Below are 21,404 nucleotides of genomic sequence, written 5' to 3'. Positions count from 1 at the left end.
TAGTATGTTTACCTTCTCTTTCTCCTCTCCCATTCGCCCCACTTCCTGAACGTAGCGTCTCGTTGCCTTAGTTACGGCGTTTCGTCTCAAGCCAGGCAGAGGATGAGAAAGGGTTTGTTGACATGGGAAGTTGTCAACGCTTTCCACCACAATAAATAGCTAGCCAATTAGACAATTAGCAAACCATTGCCGCATGTCACATGCAAATGAGACTTTGATCCTTTGAAAGTGTTTTTTTACAGAAACTGTCAAATAAATGGCTGACATTCTTAATAAACACTCAGATGAGCTTGGAAACGTTTTAGTCCAGGTAACGACGTTAACGTTAGCTAGCTACATTTGTTGTGTTGTTGTTTTCTTGCTAGCTAACTGCTTTATATTGTTTATATTTTGTATTAATTAGCTAGTTATTTATAGTTATCTAGCTAAAGTTAGGCTACACAATTGTCTTATTGAGAGTTTGTCTTGTTTTGGGATGTTGAAGGTGAATCAATCAACAGTGATGGTATAGATTTTTTTCACGTTGTGTCTGGCAATTTGGTGTTCATCACCAGGTCCAGGATGATTTGAGACAGCTGAAGCGTAGCCTTGGCCGTATCACCTTCCATGAGAAGGGAGAAACCGTGGACCTCCAGGCCTTGGACGCTGCCATCCGCAGGACAGAGAGTGGGATCAGGGTTAGGACTACACCTGTCTTCTGTACACATCTGAAAACATCTTCATTATACCTAAGTCACCTAAAGACAAGGCTTTATAACCTTCTTGAAAGTTCATTAAGCATACACTCTCTCTCTTTCTCTCTCTCTCTCTCTCTCTCTCTCTCTGTCTCTCTGTCTCTCTGTCTCTCTCTCTCTCTCTCTCTCTCTCTCTCTCTCTCTCTCTCTCTCTCTCTCTCTCTCTCTGACACTGAGCGCTGAAGTCAATAGCATTACAATATAACCCTAACCCGTCAACATTTGTTCCCAGAGGCGTGCAGAGCAGTATCAGAAGACAGTCAATAGGCAGGTACTGACCCTTCCCAGCATTGAAGACCTAGAGAAGAAGACTGTACAGATTCCCAAATGGTAAGTGGTTTTCTCAGGACTACCTACATTAGTAGTATTATTTGAGTACAGCATGAGTCTGACCAGCAGTTTGTTATACAGGAGGCCCCCCCTGGGGAGTATCCCAGACATGCATCATCAGAGAGGTCAGAGTGTGGGGGCTTCACCCGGGGAGAAGGTAAATACTATATGCCTAGTCATTCACTGCTCACACCTGTCAATTTTCAGGAGGCTATAACATAGCACTACAGTCTGTGGGCTATAACACCACTACAGTCAATGGGCTATAACACCACTACAGTCAATGGGCTATAACACCACTACAGTCAATGGGCTATAACACCACTACAGTCAATGGGCTATAACACCACTACAGTCAATGGGCTATAACACCACTACAGTCAATGGACTATAACACCACTACAGTCAATGGGCTATAACACCACTACAGTCAATGGGCTATAACACCACTACAGTCAGTGGGCTATAACATAGCACTACAGTCTGTGGGCTATAACACCACTACAGTCAATGGGCTATAACACCACTACAGTCTGTGGGCTATAACATAGCACTACAGTCAATGGGCTATAACACCACTACAGTCAGTGGGCTATAACACCACTACAGTCAATGGGCTATAACACCACTACAGTCAATGGGCTATAACACCACTACAGTCAGTGGGCTATAACACCACTACAGTCAATGGGCTATAACACCACTACAGTCAATGGGCTATAACATAGCACTATAGTCTGTGGGCTATAACACCACTACAGTCAATGGGCTATAACACCACTACAGTCTGTGGGCTATAACACCACTACAGTCAATGGGCTATAACACCACTACAGTCAATGGGCTATAACACCACTACAGTCAATGGGCTATAACACCACTACAGTCAATGGGCTATAACACCACTACAGTCAGTGGGCTATAACACCACTACAGTCAATGGGCTATAACACCACTACAGTCAATGGGCTATAACACCACTACAGTCAATGGGCTATAACAGCACTACAGTCAGTGGGCTATAACACCACTACAGTCAATGGGCTATAACACCACTACAGTCAATGGGCTATAACACCACTACAGTCAGTGGGCTATAACACCACTACAGTCAGTGGGCTATAACACCACTACAGTCAATGGGCTATAACACCACTACAGTCAATGGGCTATAACAGCACTACAGTCTGTGGGCTATAACACCACTACAGTCAGTGGGCTATAACAGCACTATAGTCAATGGGCTTTAACACCACTACAGTCAATGGGCTATAATATAGCACTACAGTCTGTGGGCTATAACACCACTACAGTCTGTGGGCTATAACACCACTACAGTCAATGGGCTATAACACCACTACAGTCAATGGGCTATAACATAGCACTACAGTCTGTGGGCTATAACACCACTACAGTCAATGGACTATAACACCACTACAGTCTGTGGGCTATAACACCACTACAGTCAATGGGCTATAACACCACTACAGTCAGTGGGCTATAACACCACTACAGTCTGTGGGCTATAACATAGCACTACAGTCTGTGGGCTATAACACCACTACAGTCAGTGGGCTATAACACCACTACAGTCAATGGGCTATAACACCACTACAGTCAATGGGCTATAACACCACTACAGTCAATGGGCTATAACATAGCACTACAGTCTGTGGGCTATAACACCACTACAGTCTGTGGGCTATAACATAGCACTATAGTCTGTGGGCTATAACACCACTACAGTCAATGGGCTATAATATAGCACTACAGTCTGTGGGCTATAACATAGCACTACAGTCTGTGGGCTATAACACCACTACAGTCTGTGGGCTATAACATAGCACTACAGTCTGTGGGCTATAACATAGCACTACAGTCTGTGGGCTATAACACCACTACAGTCAGTGGGCTATAACACCACTACAGTCTGTGGGCTATAACATAGCACTACAGTCTGTGGGCTATAACACCACTACAGTCAGTGGGCTATAACACCACTACAGTCTGTGGGCTATAACACCACTACAGTCTGTGGGCTATAACATAGCACTACAGTCTGTGGGCTATAACACCACTACAGTCAGTGGGCTATAACATAGCACTACAGTCTGTGGGCTATAACATAGCACTACAGTCTGTGGGCTATAACACCACTACAGTCAGTGGGCTATAACATAGCACTACAGTCTGTGGGCTATAACATAGCACTACAGTCTGTGGGCTATAACACCACTACAGTGGGCTATAACATAGCACTACAGTCTGTGGGCTATAACACCACTACAGTCTGTGGGCACTACAGTCAGTGGGCTATAACATAGCACTATAGTCTGTGGGCTATAACATAGCACTAAAGTCTGTGGGCACTACAGTCTGTGGGCTATAACATAGCACTACAGTCTGTGGGCTATAACACCACTACAGTCAGTGGGCTATAACATAGCACTACAGTCTGTGGGCTATAACATAGCACTACAGTCTGTGGGCTATAACACCACTACAGTCAGTGGGCTATAACATAGCACTACAGTCTGTGGGCTATAACACCACTACAGTCTGTGGGCACTACAGTCAGTGGGCTATAACATAGCACTATAGTCTGTGGGCTATAACATAGCACTAAAGTCTGTGGGCACTACAGTCAGTGGGCTATAACATAGCACTAAAGTCAGTGGGCTATAACACCACTACAGTCAGTGGGCTATAACATAGCACTACAGTCTGTTGGCACTACAGTCAGTGGCCTATAACATAGCACTAAAGTCAGTGGGCTATAACACCACTACAGTCTGTGGGCTATAACATAGCACTACAGTCTGTGGGCACTACAGTCAGTGGGTTATAACATAGCACTATAGTCTGTGGGCTATAACATAGCACTAAAGTCTGTGGGCTATAACATAGCACTACAGTCTGTGGGCTATAACATAGCACTAAAGTCTGTGGTCTATAATCAAATCAAAATCAAATCAAATCAAATTTATTTATATAGCCCTTCGTACATCAGCTGATATCTCAAAGTGCTGTACAGAAACCCAGCCTAAAACCCCAAACAGCAAGCAATGCAGGTGTAGAAGCACGGTGGCTAGGAAAAACTCCCTAGAAAGGCCAAAACCTAGGAAGAAACCTAGAGAGGAACCAGGCTATGTGGGGTGGCCAGTCCTCTTCTGGCTGTGCCGGGTGGAGATTATAACAGAACATGGCCAAGATGTTCAAATGTTCATAAATGACCAGCATGGTCGAATAATAATAAGGCAGAACAGTTGAAACTGGAGCAGCAGCACAGTCAGGTGGAAGTTGAAACTGGAGCAGCAGCATGGCCAGGTGGACTGGGGACAGCAAGGAGTCATCATGTCAGGTAGTCCTGGAGCTCAGGTCCTAGGGCTCAGGTCCTCCGAGAGAGAGAAAGAAAGAGAGAAGGAGAGAATTAGAGAACGCACACTTAGATTCACACAGGACACCGAATAGGACAGGAGAAGTACTCCAGATATAACAAACTGACCCCAGCCCCCCAACACATAAACTACTGCAGCATAAATACTGGAGGCTGAGACATAGCACTAACATAGCACTTCAGTCTGTGGGCTATAACATAGCACTACAGTCTGTGGGCTATAACACCACTACAGTCAATGGACTATAACATAGCACTAAAGTCAGTGGGCTATAACACCACTACAGTCAATGGGCTATAACATAGCACTAAAGTCAGTGGGCTATAACATAGCACTACAGTCTGTGGGCTATAACACCACTACAGTCAATGGACTATAACATAGCACTAAAGTCAGTGGGCTATAACACAACTACAGTCAGTGGGCTATAACACCACTACAGTCTGTGGGCACTACAGTCTGTGGGCTATAACATAGCACTATAGTCTGTTGGCACTACAGTCTGTGGGCTATAACATAGCACTACAGTCTGTGGGCACTACAGTCAGTGGGCTATAACATAGCACTACAGTCTGTGGGCTATAACATAGCACTATAGTCTGTGGGCTATAACATAGCACTACAGTCAAGAAGCTACAATGCAAGTCATACTGCAGTCTGTGGGCTACAATGCAAGTCATACTGCAGTCTGTGGGCACTAAAGTCAGTGGGCTATAACACCACTACAGTCAATGGACTATAACATAGCACTACAGTCTGGGCTATAACATAGCACTACAGTCAGTGGGCTATAACATAGCACTACAGTCTGTGGGCTATAACATAGCACTACAGTCTGTGGGCACTACAGTCAGTGGGCTATAACATAGCACTACAGTCTGTGGGCACTACAGTCAGTGGGTTATAACATAGCACTACAGTCTGTGGGCTATAACATAGCACTATAGTCTGTGGGCTATAACACCACTACAGTCTGTGGGCTATAACATAGCACTATAGTCTGTGGGCTATAACACCACTATAGTCTGTGGGCTATAACATAGCACTACAGTCAATGGGCTATAACACCACTACAGTCAATGGGCTATAACACCACTACAGTCAATGGGCTATAACACCACTACAGTCAGTGGGCTATAACACCACTACAGTCAATGGGCTATAACACCACTACAGTCAATGGGCTATAACATAGCACTACAGTCAATGGGCTATAACACCACTACAGTCAATGGGCTATAACACCACTACAGTCAATGGGCTATAACATAGCACTATAGTCTGTGGGCTATAACATAGCACTATAGTCTGTGGGCTATAACACCACTACAGTCTGTGGGCTATAAATAGCACTATAGTCTGTGGGCTATAACACCACTATAGTCTGTGGGCTATAACATAGCACTACAGTCAAGAAGATACAATGCAAGTCATACTGCAGTCTGTGGGCTACAATGCAAGTCATACTGTAGGGACAGTAGCACTAGCACCTAAGATAGACCAACGATTTGAGGGATTTTGTTCCTTGTTTGAGTGATTCCCTCTCTCTCTGTCTCTCTCTGTCTCACTCGGTCTCTCTCTCTGTCTCTCTCTCTGTCTCTCTCTCTGTCTCTCTGTCTCTCTCTCTGTCTCTCTCTCTGTCTCTCTCTCTGTCTCTCTCTCTGTCTCACTCGGTCTCACTCGGTCTCTGTCTCTGTCTCTCTCTCTCTGTCTCACTCGGTCTCTGTCTCTGTCTCTCTCTCTCTCTGTCTCACTCGGTCTCTCTCTCTCTCTCGGTCTCTTTCTCAGCACAAGGCAGCGTTGGCCATGCGTCTGCTGTATAATCCCGTTCATCCAAAGAACAGGACTCTGATGCACCAAAACTATGGAATTCAGCTTCCTGATCTACGTAAGAGATCGGCTACGACAGTGAGTAAACCTGAGTAAATACAATATATCTTCCTATGCGCTACCCTGCATTCACCACGTCAATATTTACCAAGGGAAAGTCATCTTTATTTTTTGGGGCCATGCGTTGCCTGGTCTCTTATGACAATCCTGTAAATGGAGGTGGCTGGCCAGAGCATGCAGGATTTGTTCCTGAGTCTCTGACTGAGATAATCCTCTGTCAGAAATGACAGTATGTAATGATCTGTACCAGTGATCCCCTTCCCTCCATTCAGTTTAGTGTGGCGGTTTGTGCCACACTTGAGGTATTATTGAATCTGGGAGCTTCTGACCATGTTGTTATTATTGCGATATTACTATTTCACTTTACTTTCGGCCTCTGGTTTTCTTTTCTTCTACATTGTGAGTTATTGATTCCCAGCTCTCTGAGCCTTAATGTCGATACAGCAAATCAATACCAACATAAAACAGCCTTCCGGGGAAGATTTGATTAGGACGTATTACAGGAATTGTTATTGTGATAAATTGGATGTTTTTATTATTAATTGAGGGACTCTTTGGGGGACTTTCATCCCAGACTCGTGCGTTGCTTTTAAACCCCGAGGCTGATCTGTTGTCCCATGCTGGAGTGAAGAGTGATGGGACAGGTTGATACAATAATAGTTGACTGTAGTCACTCTGCTCAGAGAAGAGACTATCTGTGTATCAGATAGCATCCTACAGTATTCCCTACATAGTACTCTACCTTTTTGTAGCCTGATCTGATCTGCCCTGACTGTTGTAGCGAAACAAAATGTACTTTTAAGTTTTTCAAGATCAGGACGGTCAAACAAGGCTACTACTTTTCACCAGAGACCTATGGGGTCTGGTCTAAAGTAGTGCACTATATAGGGAATAGGGCTCTGGTCTAAAGTAGTGCCCTATATAGGGAATAGGGCTCTGGTCTAAAGTAGTGCACTATATAGGGAATAGGGCTCTGGTCTATAGTAGTGCCCTATATAGGGAATAGGGGTCTGGTCTAAAGTAGTGCCCTATTGTCACGCCCTGGTCAAAGTATTTTGTGTTTATCTTTATGTATTTGGTCAGGCCAGGGTGTGGCATGGGGTTTTTGTAATTGTGGTGTGTTTGTCTTGGGGTTTTGGTGGTGGTATTGGGATTGTAGCTTAGTGGGTTGTCTAGCAAAGTCTATGGCTGTCTGGAGTGGTTCTCAATCAGAGGCAGGTGCTTATCGTTGTCTCTGATTGGGAACCATATTTAGTCAAAGCCATATTTTTGAGTTTATCTGGGTGATTGTCCTTAGTGTCCTAGTGTACTCTCTGGGTTTGCACCAGATAGGCTGGGTTTTGTAATTGTGGTTTTTGTAAGTTCGTGTTTCTTTGTTGTATTAAACATGGATTGTCGACACGCTGCAGTTTGGTCCGACTCTCCTTCATCACCACTATGAAAGTCTATACACCTGTATAGGGAATGGTTCTCAATCAGATGAATAGGTGGTCTACCACTATATAGGGAATAGGGCTCTGGTCTATAGTAGTGTACTATATAGGGAATAGGGCTCTCTGATTGGTAACCACTATTTAGGGAATAGGGCTCTGGTCATAGTACCATTATTTGAGTTTGTCTATAGTAGGGAATGCTCTGGTCTATAGTGTACCCTATATAGGGAATACTCTTTGTTAGTTTGCACCAGATAGGAATGGCTCTGGTCTTAGTAGTTTATTGCTCTTTTTGTAAGTTTGTGTTTCTTGTTGTATTAAAATGGCTCTGGTCTATAGTAGCTGCACTTTAGGGAATAGGGCTCTGGTCTTCATCACCACTATATGAAAACTCTGGTCTATTACACCTATATAGGGAATAGGGCTCTGGTCTATAGTAGTACCACTTTATAGGGAATAGAGCACTGGTCTATAGTAGTACCACTATATAGGGAATAGGGCTCTGGTCTATAGTAGTACCACTATATAGGGAATAGAGCTCTGGTCTATAGTAGTACCACTTTATAGGGAATAGGACTCTGGTCGAAAGTAGTGCACTAGATAGGGAATAGGACTCTGGTCTATAGTAGTGCACTAGATAGGGAATAGGACTCTGGTCTAAAGTAGTGCACTATATAGGGAATAGAGCTCTGGTCTAAAGTAGTGCACTATATAGGGAATAGGGCTCTGGTCTATAGTAGTGCACTATATAGGGAATAGGGCTCTGGTCTAAAGTAGTGCACTATATAGGGAATAGGACTCTGGTCTATAGTAGTGCACTATATAGGGAATAGGACTCTGGTCTATAGTAGTGCACTATATAGGGAATAGGGCTCTGGTCTAAAGTAGTGCACTATATAGGGAATAGGGCTCTGGTCTATAGTAGTACCACTATATAGGGAATAGGGTTCTGGTCTATAGTAGTGCACTATATAGGGAATAGGGCTCTGGTCTATAGTAGTACCACTATATAGGGAATAGGGCCCTGGTCTAAAGTAGTGTACTATATAGGGAATAGGGCCCTGGTCTATAGTAGTACCACTATATAGGGAATAGGGCTCTGGTCTAAAGTAGTGCACTATATAGGGAATAGGGCTCTGTTCTAAAGTAGTGCACTATATAGGGAATAGGGTTCTGGTGTAAAGTAGTGTACTATATAGGGAATAGGGCTCTGGTCTATAGTAGTGTACTATATAGGGAATAGGGCCCTGGTCTATAGTAGTGTACTATATAGGGAATAGGGCCCTGGTCTATAGTAGTGCACTATATAGGGAATAGGGCTCTGGTCTAAAGTAGTACCACTATATAGGGAATAGGGCTCTGGTCTATAGTAGTGCACTATATAGGGAATAGGGTGCCATTAGGGACGGCTAGCAGGCAGAGAAGACGGCTAGCAGGCAGAGAAGACAGCTAGCAGGCATAGAAGACAGCTAGCAGGCATAGAAGACAGCTAGCAGGCAGAGAAGACAGCTAGCAGGCAGAGAAGACAGCTAGCAGGCAGAGAAGACAGCCAGCCTGCAGAGAAGACAGCTAGCCGGCAGAGAAGACAGCTAGCAGGCAGAGAAGACAGCTAGCCGGCAGAGAAGACAGCTAGCAGGCAGAGAAGACAGCTAGCCGGCAGAGAAGACAGCTAGCAGGCAGAAAAGACAGCTAGCAGGCAGAGAAGACAGCTAGCAGGCAGAGAAGACAGCTAGCAGGCAGAGAAGACAGCTAGCAGGCAGAGAAGACAGCTAGCAGGCAGAGAAGACAGCTAACAGGCAGAGAAGACAGCTAGCAGGCAGAGAAGACAGCTAGCAGGCAGAGAAGAGAGCTAGCCACCAGGAAGTTGTAAGAGTTGTAAGAGTTGGCTGCTGGAAGCGGAGACACGGGAAGTTGTAAGAGTTGCCTGCTGTCACTGAAACACAGGAAGCTGTAAGAGTTGGCTGCTGTCACTGATACACAGGAAGTTGTAAGAGTTGGCTGCTGGAAGCGGAGACACAGGAAGTTGTAAGAGTTGGCTGCTGTCACTGATACACAGGAAGTTGTAAAAGTTGGCTGCTGTCACTGAAACACAGGAAGCTGTAAGAGTTGGCTGCTGTCACTGAAACACAGGAAGCTGTAAGAGTTGGCTGCTGGAAGCTGATACACAGGAAGTTGTAAGAGTTGGCTGCTGGAAGCTGATACACAGGACGCTGTAAGAGTTGGCTGCTGGAAGCGGAGACACAGGAAGTTGTAAGAGTTGGCTGCTGGAAGCGGAGACACAGGAAGTTGTAAGAGTTGGCTGCTGTCACTGAGACACAGGAAGCTGTAAGAGTTGGCTGCTCTCACTGATACACAGGAAGCTGTAAGAGTTGGCTGCTGTCACTGAGACACAGGAAGCTGTAAGAGTTGGCTGCTGTCACTGATACACAGGAAGCTGTAAGAGTTGGCTGCTGGAAGCGGAGACACAGGAAGCTGTAAGAATTGGCTGCTGGAAGCGGAGACACAGGAAGCTGTAAGAATTGGCTGCTGGAAGCGGAGACACAGGAAGCTGTAAGAGTTGGCTGCTGGAAGCGGAGACACAGGAAGTTGTAAGAGTTGGCTGCTGGAAGCTGAGACACAGGAAGCTGTAAGAGTTGGCTGCTGTAAGCGGAGACACAGGAAGCTGTAAGAGTTGGCTGCTGTCACTGAAACACAGGAAGCTGTAAGAGTTGGCTGCTGTCACTGATACACAGGACGCTGTAAGAGTTGGCTGCTGGAAGCTGAGACACAGGACGCTGTAAGAGTTGGCTGCTGGAAGCTGATACACAGGACGCTGTAAGAGTTGGCTGCTGGAAGCGGAGACACATGAAGTTGTAAGAGTTGGCTGCTGGAAGCGGAGACACAGGAAGTTGTAAGAGTTGGCTGCTGTCACTGAGACACAGGAAGCTGTAAGAGTTGGCTGCTCTCACTGATACACAGGAAGCTGTAAGAGTTGGCTGCTGGAAGCGGAGACACAGGAAGCTGTAAGAATTGGCTGCTGGAAGCGGAGACACAGGAAGTTGTAAGAGTTGGCTGCTGGAAGCTGAGACACAGGAAGCTGTAAGAGTTGGCTGCTGTAAGCGGAGACACAGGAAGCTGTAAGAGTTGGCTGCTGGAAGCTGAGACACAGGACGCTGTAAGAGTTGGCTGCTGGAAGCTGAGACACAGGAAGCTGTAAGAGTTGGCTGCTGGAAGCTGAGACACAGGACGCTGTAAGAGTTGGCTGCTGGAAGCGGAGACACAGGAAGCTGTAAGAGTTGGCTGCTGGAAGCGGAGACACAGGAAGCTGTAAGAGTTGGCTGCTGGAAGCGGAGACACAGGAAGCTGTAAGAGTTGGCTGCTGGAAGCGGAGACACAGGAAGCTGTAAGGGTTGGCTGCTGGAAGCTGAGACACCGGAAAGCAGCAGCTTGCAGAACATCAACATTCTCTGCAGGAACCCTGAGCTGCCTGATTGCTGTGATATGGGCTGGTGCTTTACAGCTGTCTCCGGACAGGAGAGGAGGAGGAAGAGTGGAGGAAGAGTGGAGGAGTGGGTACCTGGCTGCCTCCCTCCTGCATACCAATAAGACAAGACAGCTGTAGCCCGTAGATAAGCCTACCCTCTGGTAACCACTGGCTCTCTGCCCAGCCTGCTCTCTGCCTTCTCCTAAAACGTCAGATGTGCCCAGCTCCTCTCCTCATGTCCTCCTCTCCTCCCCTGTTTCCCTGCCTGCCTGCCGGGGTGAAAACTAGCCTTTTCCTCCAGCCTGGCTGTCAGATCGGTTGGTGCCGTCTTGCCATGCTAAACATAAAGGAGATGGACACAAACAGATCTGGACCCCAGGCTACCTTTCCACTGTGACACATCCTAAAAAAACCGTGTGACTTTGAGGAGAAGGAAGTCTCCCTGAGCACCTGGCTGCTGACAACCTGGTCTGTCATAGAGCTCAATAATCTGAACAGAAACAAGCAGGCTGAACATCAGGGCAAAATTCAGCAGGACACATCATTTTAGGAACTGTTCGAGATAGAAATATATTACGTAGAACACACATGCCTCTCTGACCGTGTAGAACAAGGAATCATGTCGGATCTATTCTTGGTATTTCTCTCTGCAACTTTACGACAAGGTTTTGGCATCTGAACATGGCCAAGGTGGGAGTCTGGAGGAACAGACATTAAGGCCAACTCATACAGGACAGATACAGTTTTACACGTGTTCTGCACTTGTTTAAAACCAAACCTGTTATGTTTCCACTGTTTTCTCCAAAGCATTGCCAGCGTTGTGATTGATTGCTGCAGGGGATAGTGGCTTTATTGGCCGGTTTACAATGTCATTCGCCTGTTCTGGTTAATGAATGCAGAGACATCTGTTGGTTGTAATCACAAGAGGCAGGTGTTTTGAGGCAGGTGTTTCCTGCCTGTGTGAAGGAGAGGAACACGTTTATAGTCTTTCACACCTTGGAAACATTCATCCCTATAGTTCAAGTTTCAATGCTAGGGTTGCACAAGTCTGGTAACTTCTACAAAATTCCCAGGTTTTCCCGTCAGAAGTCCTGGGCATCTCAGTAGGATTGACAGGGAGGGACTAATGTCTACTGTATCACAGGGAGGGACTAATGTCTACTGTTACACAGGGAGGGACTAATGTCTACTGTTACACAGAGAGGGACTAATGTCTACTGTTACACAGGGAGGGACTAATGTCTACTGTATCACAGGGAGGGACTAATGTCTACTGTTACACAGGGAGGGACTAATGTCTACTGTATCACAGGGAGGGACTAATGTCTACTGTATCACAGGGAGGGACTAATGTCTACTGTATCACAGGGAGGGACTAATGTCTACTGTATCACAGGGAGGGACTAATGTCTACTGTATCACAGGGAGGGACTAATGTCTACTGTATCACAGGGAGGGACTAATGTCTACTGTATCACAGGGAGGGACTAATGTCTACTGTTACACAGGGAGGGACTAATGTCTACTGTATCACAGGGAGGGACTAATGTCTACTGTTACACAGGGAGGGACTAAGTCTACTGTATCACAGGGAGGGACTAATGTCTACTGTTACACAGAGAGGGACTAATGTCTACTGTATCACAGGGAGGGACTAATGTCTACTGTTACACAGGGAGGGACTAATGTCTACTGTATCACAGGGAGGGACTAATGTCTACTGTTACACAGGGAGGGACTAATGTCTACTGTATCACAGGGAGGGACTAATGTCTACTGTTACACAGGGAGGGACTAATGTCTACTGTATCACAGGGAGGGACTAATGTCTACTGTTACACAGGGAGGGACTAATGTCTACTGTATCACAGGGAGGGACTAATGTCTACTGTTACACAGGGAGGGACTAATGTCTACTGTTACACAGGGAGGGACTAATGTCTACTGTTACACAGGGAGGGACTAATGTCTACTGTTACACAGGGAGGGACTAATGTCTACTGTTACACAGGGAGGGACTAATGTCTACTGTATCACAGGGAGGGACTAATGTCTACTGTATCACAGGGAGGGACTAATGTCTACTGTATCACAGGGAGGGACTAATGTCTACTGTTACACAGGGAGGGACTAATGTCTACTGTATCACAGGGAGGGACTAATGTCTACTGTTACACAGGGAGGGACTAATGTCTACTGTATCACAGGGAGGGACTAATGTCTACTGTTACACAGGGAGGGACTAATGTCTACTGTATCACAGGGAGGGACTAATGTCTACTGTTACACAGGGAGGGACTAATGTCTACTGTTACACAGGGAGGGACTAATGTCTACTGTTACACAGGGAGGGACTAATGTCTACTGTATCACAGGGAGGGACTAATGTCTACTGTATCACAGGGAGGGACTAATGTCTACTGTATCACAGGGAGGGACTAATGTCTACTGTTACACAGGGAGGGACTAATGTCTACTGTATCACAGGGAGGGACTAATGTCTACTGTATCACAGGGAGGGACTAATGTCTACTGTTACACAGGGAGGGACTAATGTATCACAGGAAGGACTAATGTCTAATGTATCACAGGGAGGGACTAATGTCTACTGTTACACAGGGAGGGACTAATGTCTACTGTTACACAGGGAGGGACTAATGTCTACTGTATCACAGGGAGGGACTAATGTCTACTGTTACACAGGGAGGGACTAATGTCTACTGTATCACAGGGAGGGACTAATGTCTACTGTTACACAGGGAGGGACTAATGTCTACTGTATCACAGGGAGGGACTAATGTCTACTGTTACACAGGGAGGGACTAATGTCTACTGTATCACAGGGAGGGACTAATGTCTACTGTTACACAGGGAGGGACTAATGTCTACTGTATCACAGGGAGGGACTAATGTCTACTGTTACACAGGGAGGGACTAATGTCTACTGTTACACAGGGAGGGACTAATGTCTACTGTTACACGGGGAGGGACTAATGTCTACTGTTACACAGGGAGGGACTAATGTCTACTGTTACACAGGGAGGGACTAATGTCTACTGTATCACAGGGAGGGACTAATGTCTACTGTATCACAGGGAGGGACTAATGTCTACTGTATCACAGGGAGGGACTAATGTCTACTGTTACACAGGGAGGGACTAATGTCTACTGTATCACAGGGAGGGACTAATGTCTACTGTTACACAGGGAGGGACTAATGTCTACTGTATCACAGGGAGGGACTAATGTCTACTGTTACACAGGGAGGGACTAATGTCTACTGTATCACAGGGAGGGACTAATGTCTACTGTTACACAGGGAGGGACTAATGTCTACTGTTACACAGGGAGGGACTAATGTCTACTGTTACACAGGGAGGGACTAATGTCTACTGTTACACAGGGAGGGACTAATGTCTACTGTATCACAGGGAGGGACTAATGTCTACTGTATCACAGGGAGGGACTAATGTCTACTGTATCACAGGGAGGGACTAATGTCTACTGTTACACAGGGAGGGACTAATGTCTACTGTATCACAGGGAGGGACTAATGTCTACTGTATCACAGGGAGGGACTAATGTCTACTGTTACACAGGGAGGGACTAATGTATCACAGGAAGGACTAATGTCTAATGTATCACAGGGAGGGACTAATGTCTACTGTTACACAGGGAGGGACTAATGTCTACTGTTACACAGGGAGGGACTAATGTCTACTGTTACACAGGGAGGGACTAATGTCTACTGTATCACAGGGAGGGACTAATGTCTACTGTATCACAGGGAGGGACTAATGTCTACTGTATCACAGGGAGGGACTAATGTCTACTGTTACACAGGGAGGGACTAATGTCTACTGTATCACAGGGAGGGACTAATGTCTACTGTTACACAGGGAGGGACTAATGTCTACTGTATCACAGGGAGGGACTAATGTCTACTGTTACACAGGGAGGGACTAATGTCTACTGTATCACAGGGAGGGACTAATGTCTACTGTTACACAGGGAGGGACTAATGTCTACTGTTACACAGGGAGGGACTAATGTCTACTGTTACACAGGGAGGGACTAATGTCTACTGTTACACAGGGGAGGGACTAATGTCTACTGTATCACAGGGAGGGACTAATGTCTACTGTATCACAGGGAGGGACTAATGTCTACTGTATCACAGGGAGGGACTAATGTCTACTGTTACACAGGGAGGGACTAATGTATACTGTATCACAGGGAGGGACTAATGTCTACTGTATCACAGGGAGGGACTAATGTCTACTGTTACACAGGGAGGGACTAATGTATCACAGGAAGGACTAATGTCTAATGTATCACAGGGAGGGACTAATGTCTACTGTTACACAGTACAGGGAGGGACTAATGTCTACTGTTACACAGGGAGGGACTAATGTATCACAGGAAGGGACTAATGTCTAATGTATCACAGGAAGGGACTAATGTCTAATGTATCACAGGGAGGGACTAATGTCTACTGTTACACAGGGAGGGACTAATGTCTACTGTTACACAGGGAGGGACTAATGTCTACTGTATCACAGGGAGGGACTAATGTCTACTGTTACACAGGGAGGGACTAATGTCTACTGTTACACAGGGAGGGACTAATGTCTACTGTTACACAGGGAGGGACTAATGTCTACTGTATCACAGGGAGGGACTAATGTCTACTGTATCACAGGGAGGGACAAATGTCTACTGTATCACAGGGAGGGACAAATGTCTACTGTATCACAGGGAGGGACTAATGTCTACTGTTACACAGGGAGGGACTAATGTATCACAGGAAGGGACTAATGTCTAATGTATCACAGGGAGGGACTAATGTCTACTGTTACACAGTACAGGGAGGGACTAATGTCTACTGTTACACAGGGAGGGACTAATGTATCACAGGAAGGGACTAATGTCTAATGTATCACAGGAAGGGACTAATGTCTAATGTATCACAGGGAGGGACTAATGTCTACTGTTACACAGGGAGGGACTAATCTCTACTGTATCACAGGGAGGGACTAATGTCTACTGTTACACAGTACAGGGAGGGACTAATGTCTACTGTATCACAGGGAGGGACTAATGTCTACTGTTACACAGGGAGGGACTAATGTCTACTGCATCACAGGGAGGGACTAATATCTACTGTATCACAGGGAGGGACTAATGTATCACAGGGAGGGACTAATGTCTACTGTATCACAGGGAGGGACTAATGTCTACTGTTACACAGTACAGGGAGGGACTAATGTCTACTGTATCACAGGGAGGGACTAATGTCTACTGTTACACAGGGAGGGACTAATGTCTACTGCATCACAGGGAGGGACTAATATCTACTGTATCACAGGGAGGGACTAATGTATCACAGGGAGGGAATAATGTCTACTGTATCACAGGGAAGGACTAATGTCTACTGTATCACAGTACAGGGAGGGACTAATGTATCACAGGGAGGGACTAATATCTACTGTATCATAGTACAGGGAGGGACTAATGTCTACTGTATCACAGGGAGGGACTAATGCCTACTGTATCACAGGGAGGGACTAATGTATCACAGGGAGGGACTAATGTCTACTGTATCACAGTACAGGGAGGGACTAATGTATCACAGGAAGGGACTAATGTCTAATGTATCACAGGGAGGGACTAATGTCTACTGTTACACAGTACAGGGAGGGACTAATGTCTACTGTTACACAGGGAGGGACTAATGTATCACAGGAAGGGACTAATGTCTAATGTATCACAGGAAGGGACTAATGTCTAATGTATCACAGGGAGGGACTAATGTCTACTGTTACACAGGGAGGGACTAATCTCTACTGTATCACAGGGAGGGACTAATGTCTACTGTTACACAGTACAGGGAGGGACTAATGTCTACTGTATCACAGGGAGGGACTAATGTCTACTGTTACACAGGGAGGGACTAATGTCTACTGCATCACAGGGAGGGACTAATATCTACTGTATCACAGGGAGGGACTAATGTATCACAGGGAGGGACTAATGTCTACTGTATCACAGGGAGGGACTAATGTCTACTGTTACACAGTACAGGGAGGGACTAATGTCTACTGTATCACAGGGAGGGACTAATGTCTACTGTTACACAGGGAGGGACTAATGTCTACTGCATCACAGGGAGGGACTAATATCTACTGTATCACAGGGAGGACTAATGTATCACAGGGAGGGACTAATGTCTACTGTATCACAGGGAAGGACTAATGTCTACTGTATCACAGTACAGGGAGGGACTAATGTATCACAGGGAGGGACTAATGGACAGGGAAGGACTAATGTCTACTGTATCAGGGAGGGACTAATGTATCACAGGGAGGGACTAATATCTACTGTATCATAGTACAGGGAGGGACTAATGTCTACTGTATCACAGGGAGGGACTAATGCCTACTGTATCAGGGAGGGACTAATGTATCACAGGGAGGGACTAATGTCTACTGTTACACAGGGAGGGACTAATGTCTACTGTATCACAGGGAGAGACTAATGTCTACTGTTACACAGGGAGGGACTAATGTCTACTGTTACACAGGGAGGGACTAATGTCTACTGTTACACAGGGAGGGACTAATGTCTACTGTTACACAGGGAGGGACTAATGTCTACTGTTACACAGGGAGGGACTAATGTCTACTGTATCACAGGGAGAGACTAATGTCTACTGTTACACAGGGAGGGACTAATGTCTACTGTTACACAGGGAGGGACTAATGTCTACTGTATCACAGGGAGGGACTAATGTCTACTGTTACACAGGGAGGGACTAATGTCTACTGTATCACAGGGAGAGACTAATGTCTACTGTTACACAGGGAGGGACTAATGTCTACTGTTACACAGGGAGGGACTAATGTCTACTGTTACACAGGGAGGGACTAATGTCTACTGTTACACAGGGAGGGACTAATGTCTACTGTTACACAGGGAGGGACTAATGTCTACTGTATCACAGGGAGGGACTAATGTCTACTGTTACACAGGGAGGGACTAATGTCTACTGTTACACAGGGAGGGACTAATGTCTACTGTATCACAGGGAGAGACTAATGTCTACTGTATCACAGGGAGGGACTAATGTCTACTGTATCACAGGGAGGGACTAATGTCTACTGTATCACAGGGAGAGACTAATGTCTACTGTTACACAGTACAGGGAGGGACTAATGTCTACTTGGATGATTTGGGCATATGCTCTCATTTAGGGTACTTCAGTTCGGCATCTGTGATGCCATATTTATATAATCTGGACATACCTAGCCAGCCCGCCATCACCTCTCTCAAGAAAACGTCTCAGTCAATAATAAAATGGAAAACATTGCCTTTGTTCTCGTCTCCAGGGGCCCACTCAAAGGGTAGTGACTGGTCCCACGGTGGGCAGCCTGGCTATAGTGCCAGGAGGAGCACGTAACAACCTGTACCTGGTACCACCTCTGTCTGAAGAAGACATGACAGCAGGTGATCATATACACACCACTCATTATCATAGCCACATTATCACTACCACACTATCATTATCCCAACCGCACTACCACTATCATTATCCCAACCACACACCGCTATCATTATCCCAACCGCACTACCACTATCACAACCACACTATCATTATCCCAACCACACACCACTATCATTATCGTAGCCACATTATCACTATCACACTATCATTATCCCAACCACACTACCACTATCATTATCCCAACCGCACTACCACTATCACAACCACACTATCATTATCCCAACCACACACCACTATCATTATCATAGCCACATTATCACTATCACCTTATCATTATCCCAACCACACTACCACTATCATTATCCCAACCGCACTACCACTATCACAACTACACTATCATTATCATAGCCACATTATCACTATCACACTATCATTGTCCCATCCGCACTACCACTATCATTATCCCAACCACACACCGCTATCATTATCCCAACCGCACTACCACTATCACAACTACACTATCATTATCCCAACCACACTACCACTATCATTATCCCAACCGCACTACCACTATCACAACCACACTATCATTATCCCAACCACACACCACTATCATTATCATAGCCACATAATCACTATCACACTATCATTATCCCAACCACACTACCACTATCATTATCCCAACCGCACTACCACTATCACAACTACACTATCATTATCATAGCCACATTATCACTATCACACTATCATTGTCCCATCCGCACTGCCACTATCATTATCCCAACCACACACCGCTATCATTATCATAGCCACATTATCAATATCACACTCATTATCCCAACCACACTACCACTATCATTATACCAACCGCACTACCACTATCACAACCACCCTATCATTATCCCAACCACACACCACTATCATTATCGTAGCCACATAATCACTATCACACTATCATTATCCCAACCACACTACCACTATCATTATCCCAACCGCACTACCACTATCACAACCACACTATCATTATCATAGCCACATTATCACTATCACACTATCATTGTCCCATCCGCACTGCCACTATCATTATCCCAACCACACACCGCTATCATTATCATAGCCACATTATCAATATCACACTCATTATCCCAACCACACTACCACTATCATTATCCCAACCGCACTACCACTATCACAACCACCCTATCATTATCCCAACCACACACCACTATCATTATCATAGCCACATGATCACTATCACACTATCATTATCCCAACCACACTACCACTATCATTATCCCAACCGCACTACCACTATCACAGCCACACTATCATTATCGTAGCCACATTATCACTATCACACTATCATTATCCCAACCGCACTATCACTATCATTATCCCAACCACACTACCACTATCATTATCCCAACTGCACTACCACTATCGCAACCACACTACCATTATCCCAACCACCCACCACTATCATTATCGTAGCCGCATTATCACTATCACACTACCATTATCCCAACCACACTACCACTATCATTATCCCAACCGCACTATCATTATCACAACCACACTATCATTATCCCAACCACAAACCACTATCATTATCATAGCCACATTATCACTACCACACTATCATTATCCCAACCACACTACCACTATCATTATCCCAACCACACTATCATTATCGCAACCACACCATCATTATCGCAGCAACACACCACTATCATTATCATAGCCACATTATCACTATCGCACTATCATTATCTCAACCACTCTATCATTATCATAGCCACATTATCACTATCACACTATCATTATCGCAACCACACTATCATTATCCCAACCACACTACCACTATCATTATCATAGCCACATTATCATTATCCCAACCACACTATCATTAACCGAACCACACACCCCTCATTATCATAGCCACATTATCACAACCACACTATCATTATCCCAACCACATTACCACGATCATTATCACAACTGCACTATCATTATCCCAACCACACACCACTATCATTATCATAGCCACATTATCACTATCACACTATCATTATCCTATCACACTATCATTATCCCAACCACACTATCATTATCCCAACCACACACCGCTATCATTATCATAGCCACATTATCACAACCACACTATCATTATCCCAACCACACATCGCTATCATTATCGTAGCCACATTACCACACCCACACTATCATTATCCCAACCACACTGCCACTATCATTATCCCAACCACACTACCACTATCATTATCCCAACCACACTATCATTATCCCAACCACACACCACTATCATTATCATAGCCGCATTATCACTATAACACTAGCATTATCCCAACCACACTACCAATATCATTATCATAGCCACATTATCACTATAGCACTAGCATTATCCCAACCGCACTACCACTATCATTAGCCCAACCACACTACCACTATCATTATCACAACCACACTATCATTATCCCAACCACACTACCACTATCATTATCCCAACCACACTATCATTATCGCAGCCACACTATCGTTATCGCAACCACACTATCATTATCGCAACCACACTATCATTATCACAGCCCCACTATCATTATCGCAACCACACTATCATTATCACAGCCAGACTAT

At 45.3% G+C, this 21,404-nt stretch overlaps 1 protein-coding gene across 1 annotated transcript in view; it reads left to right on the top strand.

Moving 5' to 3' along the window:
* Positions 1-72: 72 nt before the first annotated feature.
* iqch (IQ motif containing H) overlaps positions 73-21,404 on the top strand; it is a 140,353-nt gene continuing 119,021 nt past the window's right edge. Inside the window, exons 1-6 of the mRNA XM_042327623.1 lie at positions 73-310; positions 555-677; positions 967-1,064; positions 1,146-1,221; positions 6,251-6,370; positions 18,637-18,754. Of these exons, the coding sequence (XP_042183557.1) occupies positions 257-310; positions 555-677; positions 967-1,064; positions 1,146-1,221; positions 6,251-6,370; positions 18,637-18,754 (589 nt within the window). The 5' untranslated portion in view covers positions 73-256. The remainder of the gene's footprint in view (positions 311-554; positions 678-966; positions 1,065-1,145; positions 1,222-6,250; positions 6,371-18,636; positions 18,755-21,404) is intronic.

Source organism: Oncorhynchus tshawytscha, linkage group LG01 (genome assembly GCF_018296145.1).
Source record: "Oncorhynchus tshawytscha isolate Ot180627B linkage group LG01, Otsh_v2.0, whole genome shotgun sequence".
Taxonomy (NCBI): domain Eukaryota; kingdom Metazoa; phylum Chordata; class Actinopteri; order Salmoniformes; family Salmonidae; genus Oncorhynchus; species Oncorhynchus tshawytscha.
The sequence above is the reverse complement of the archived record's forward strand: the minus strand, read 5'-3'. Positions and strand labels throughout refer to the sequence as shown.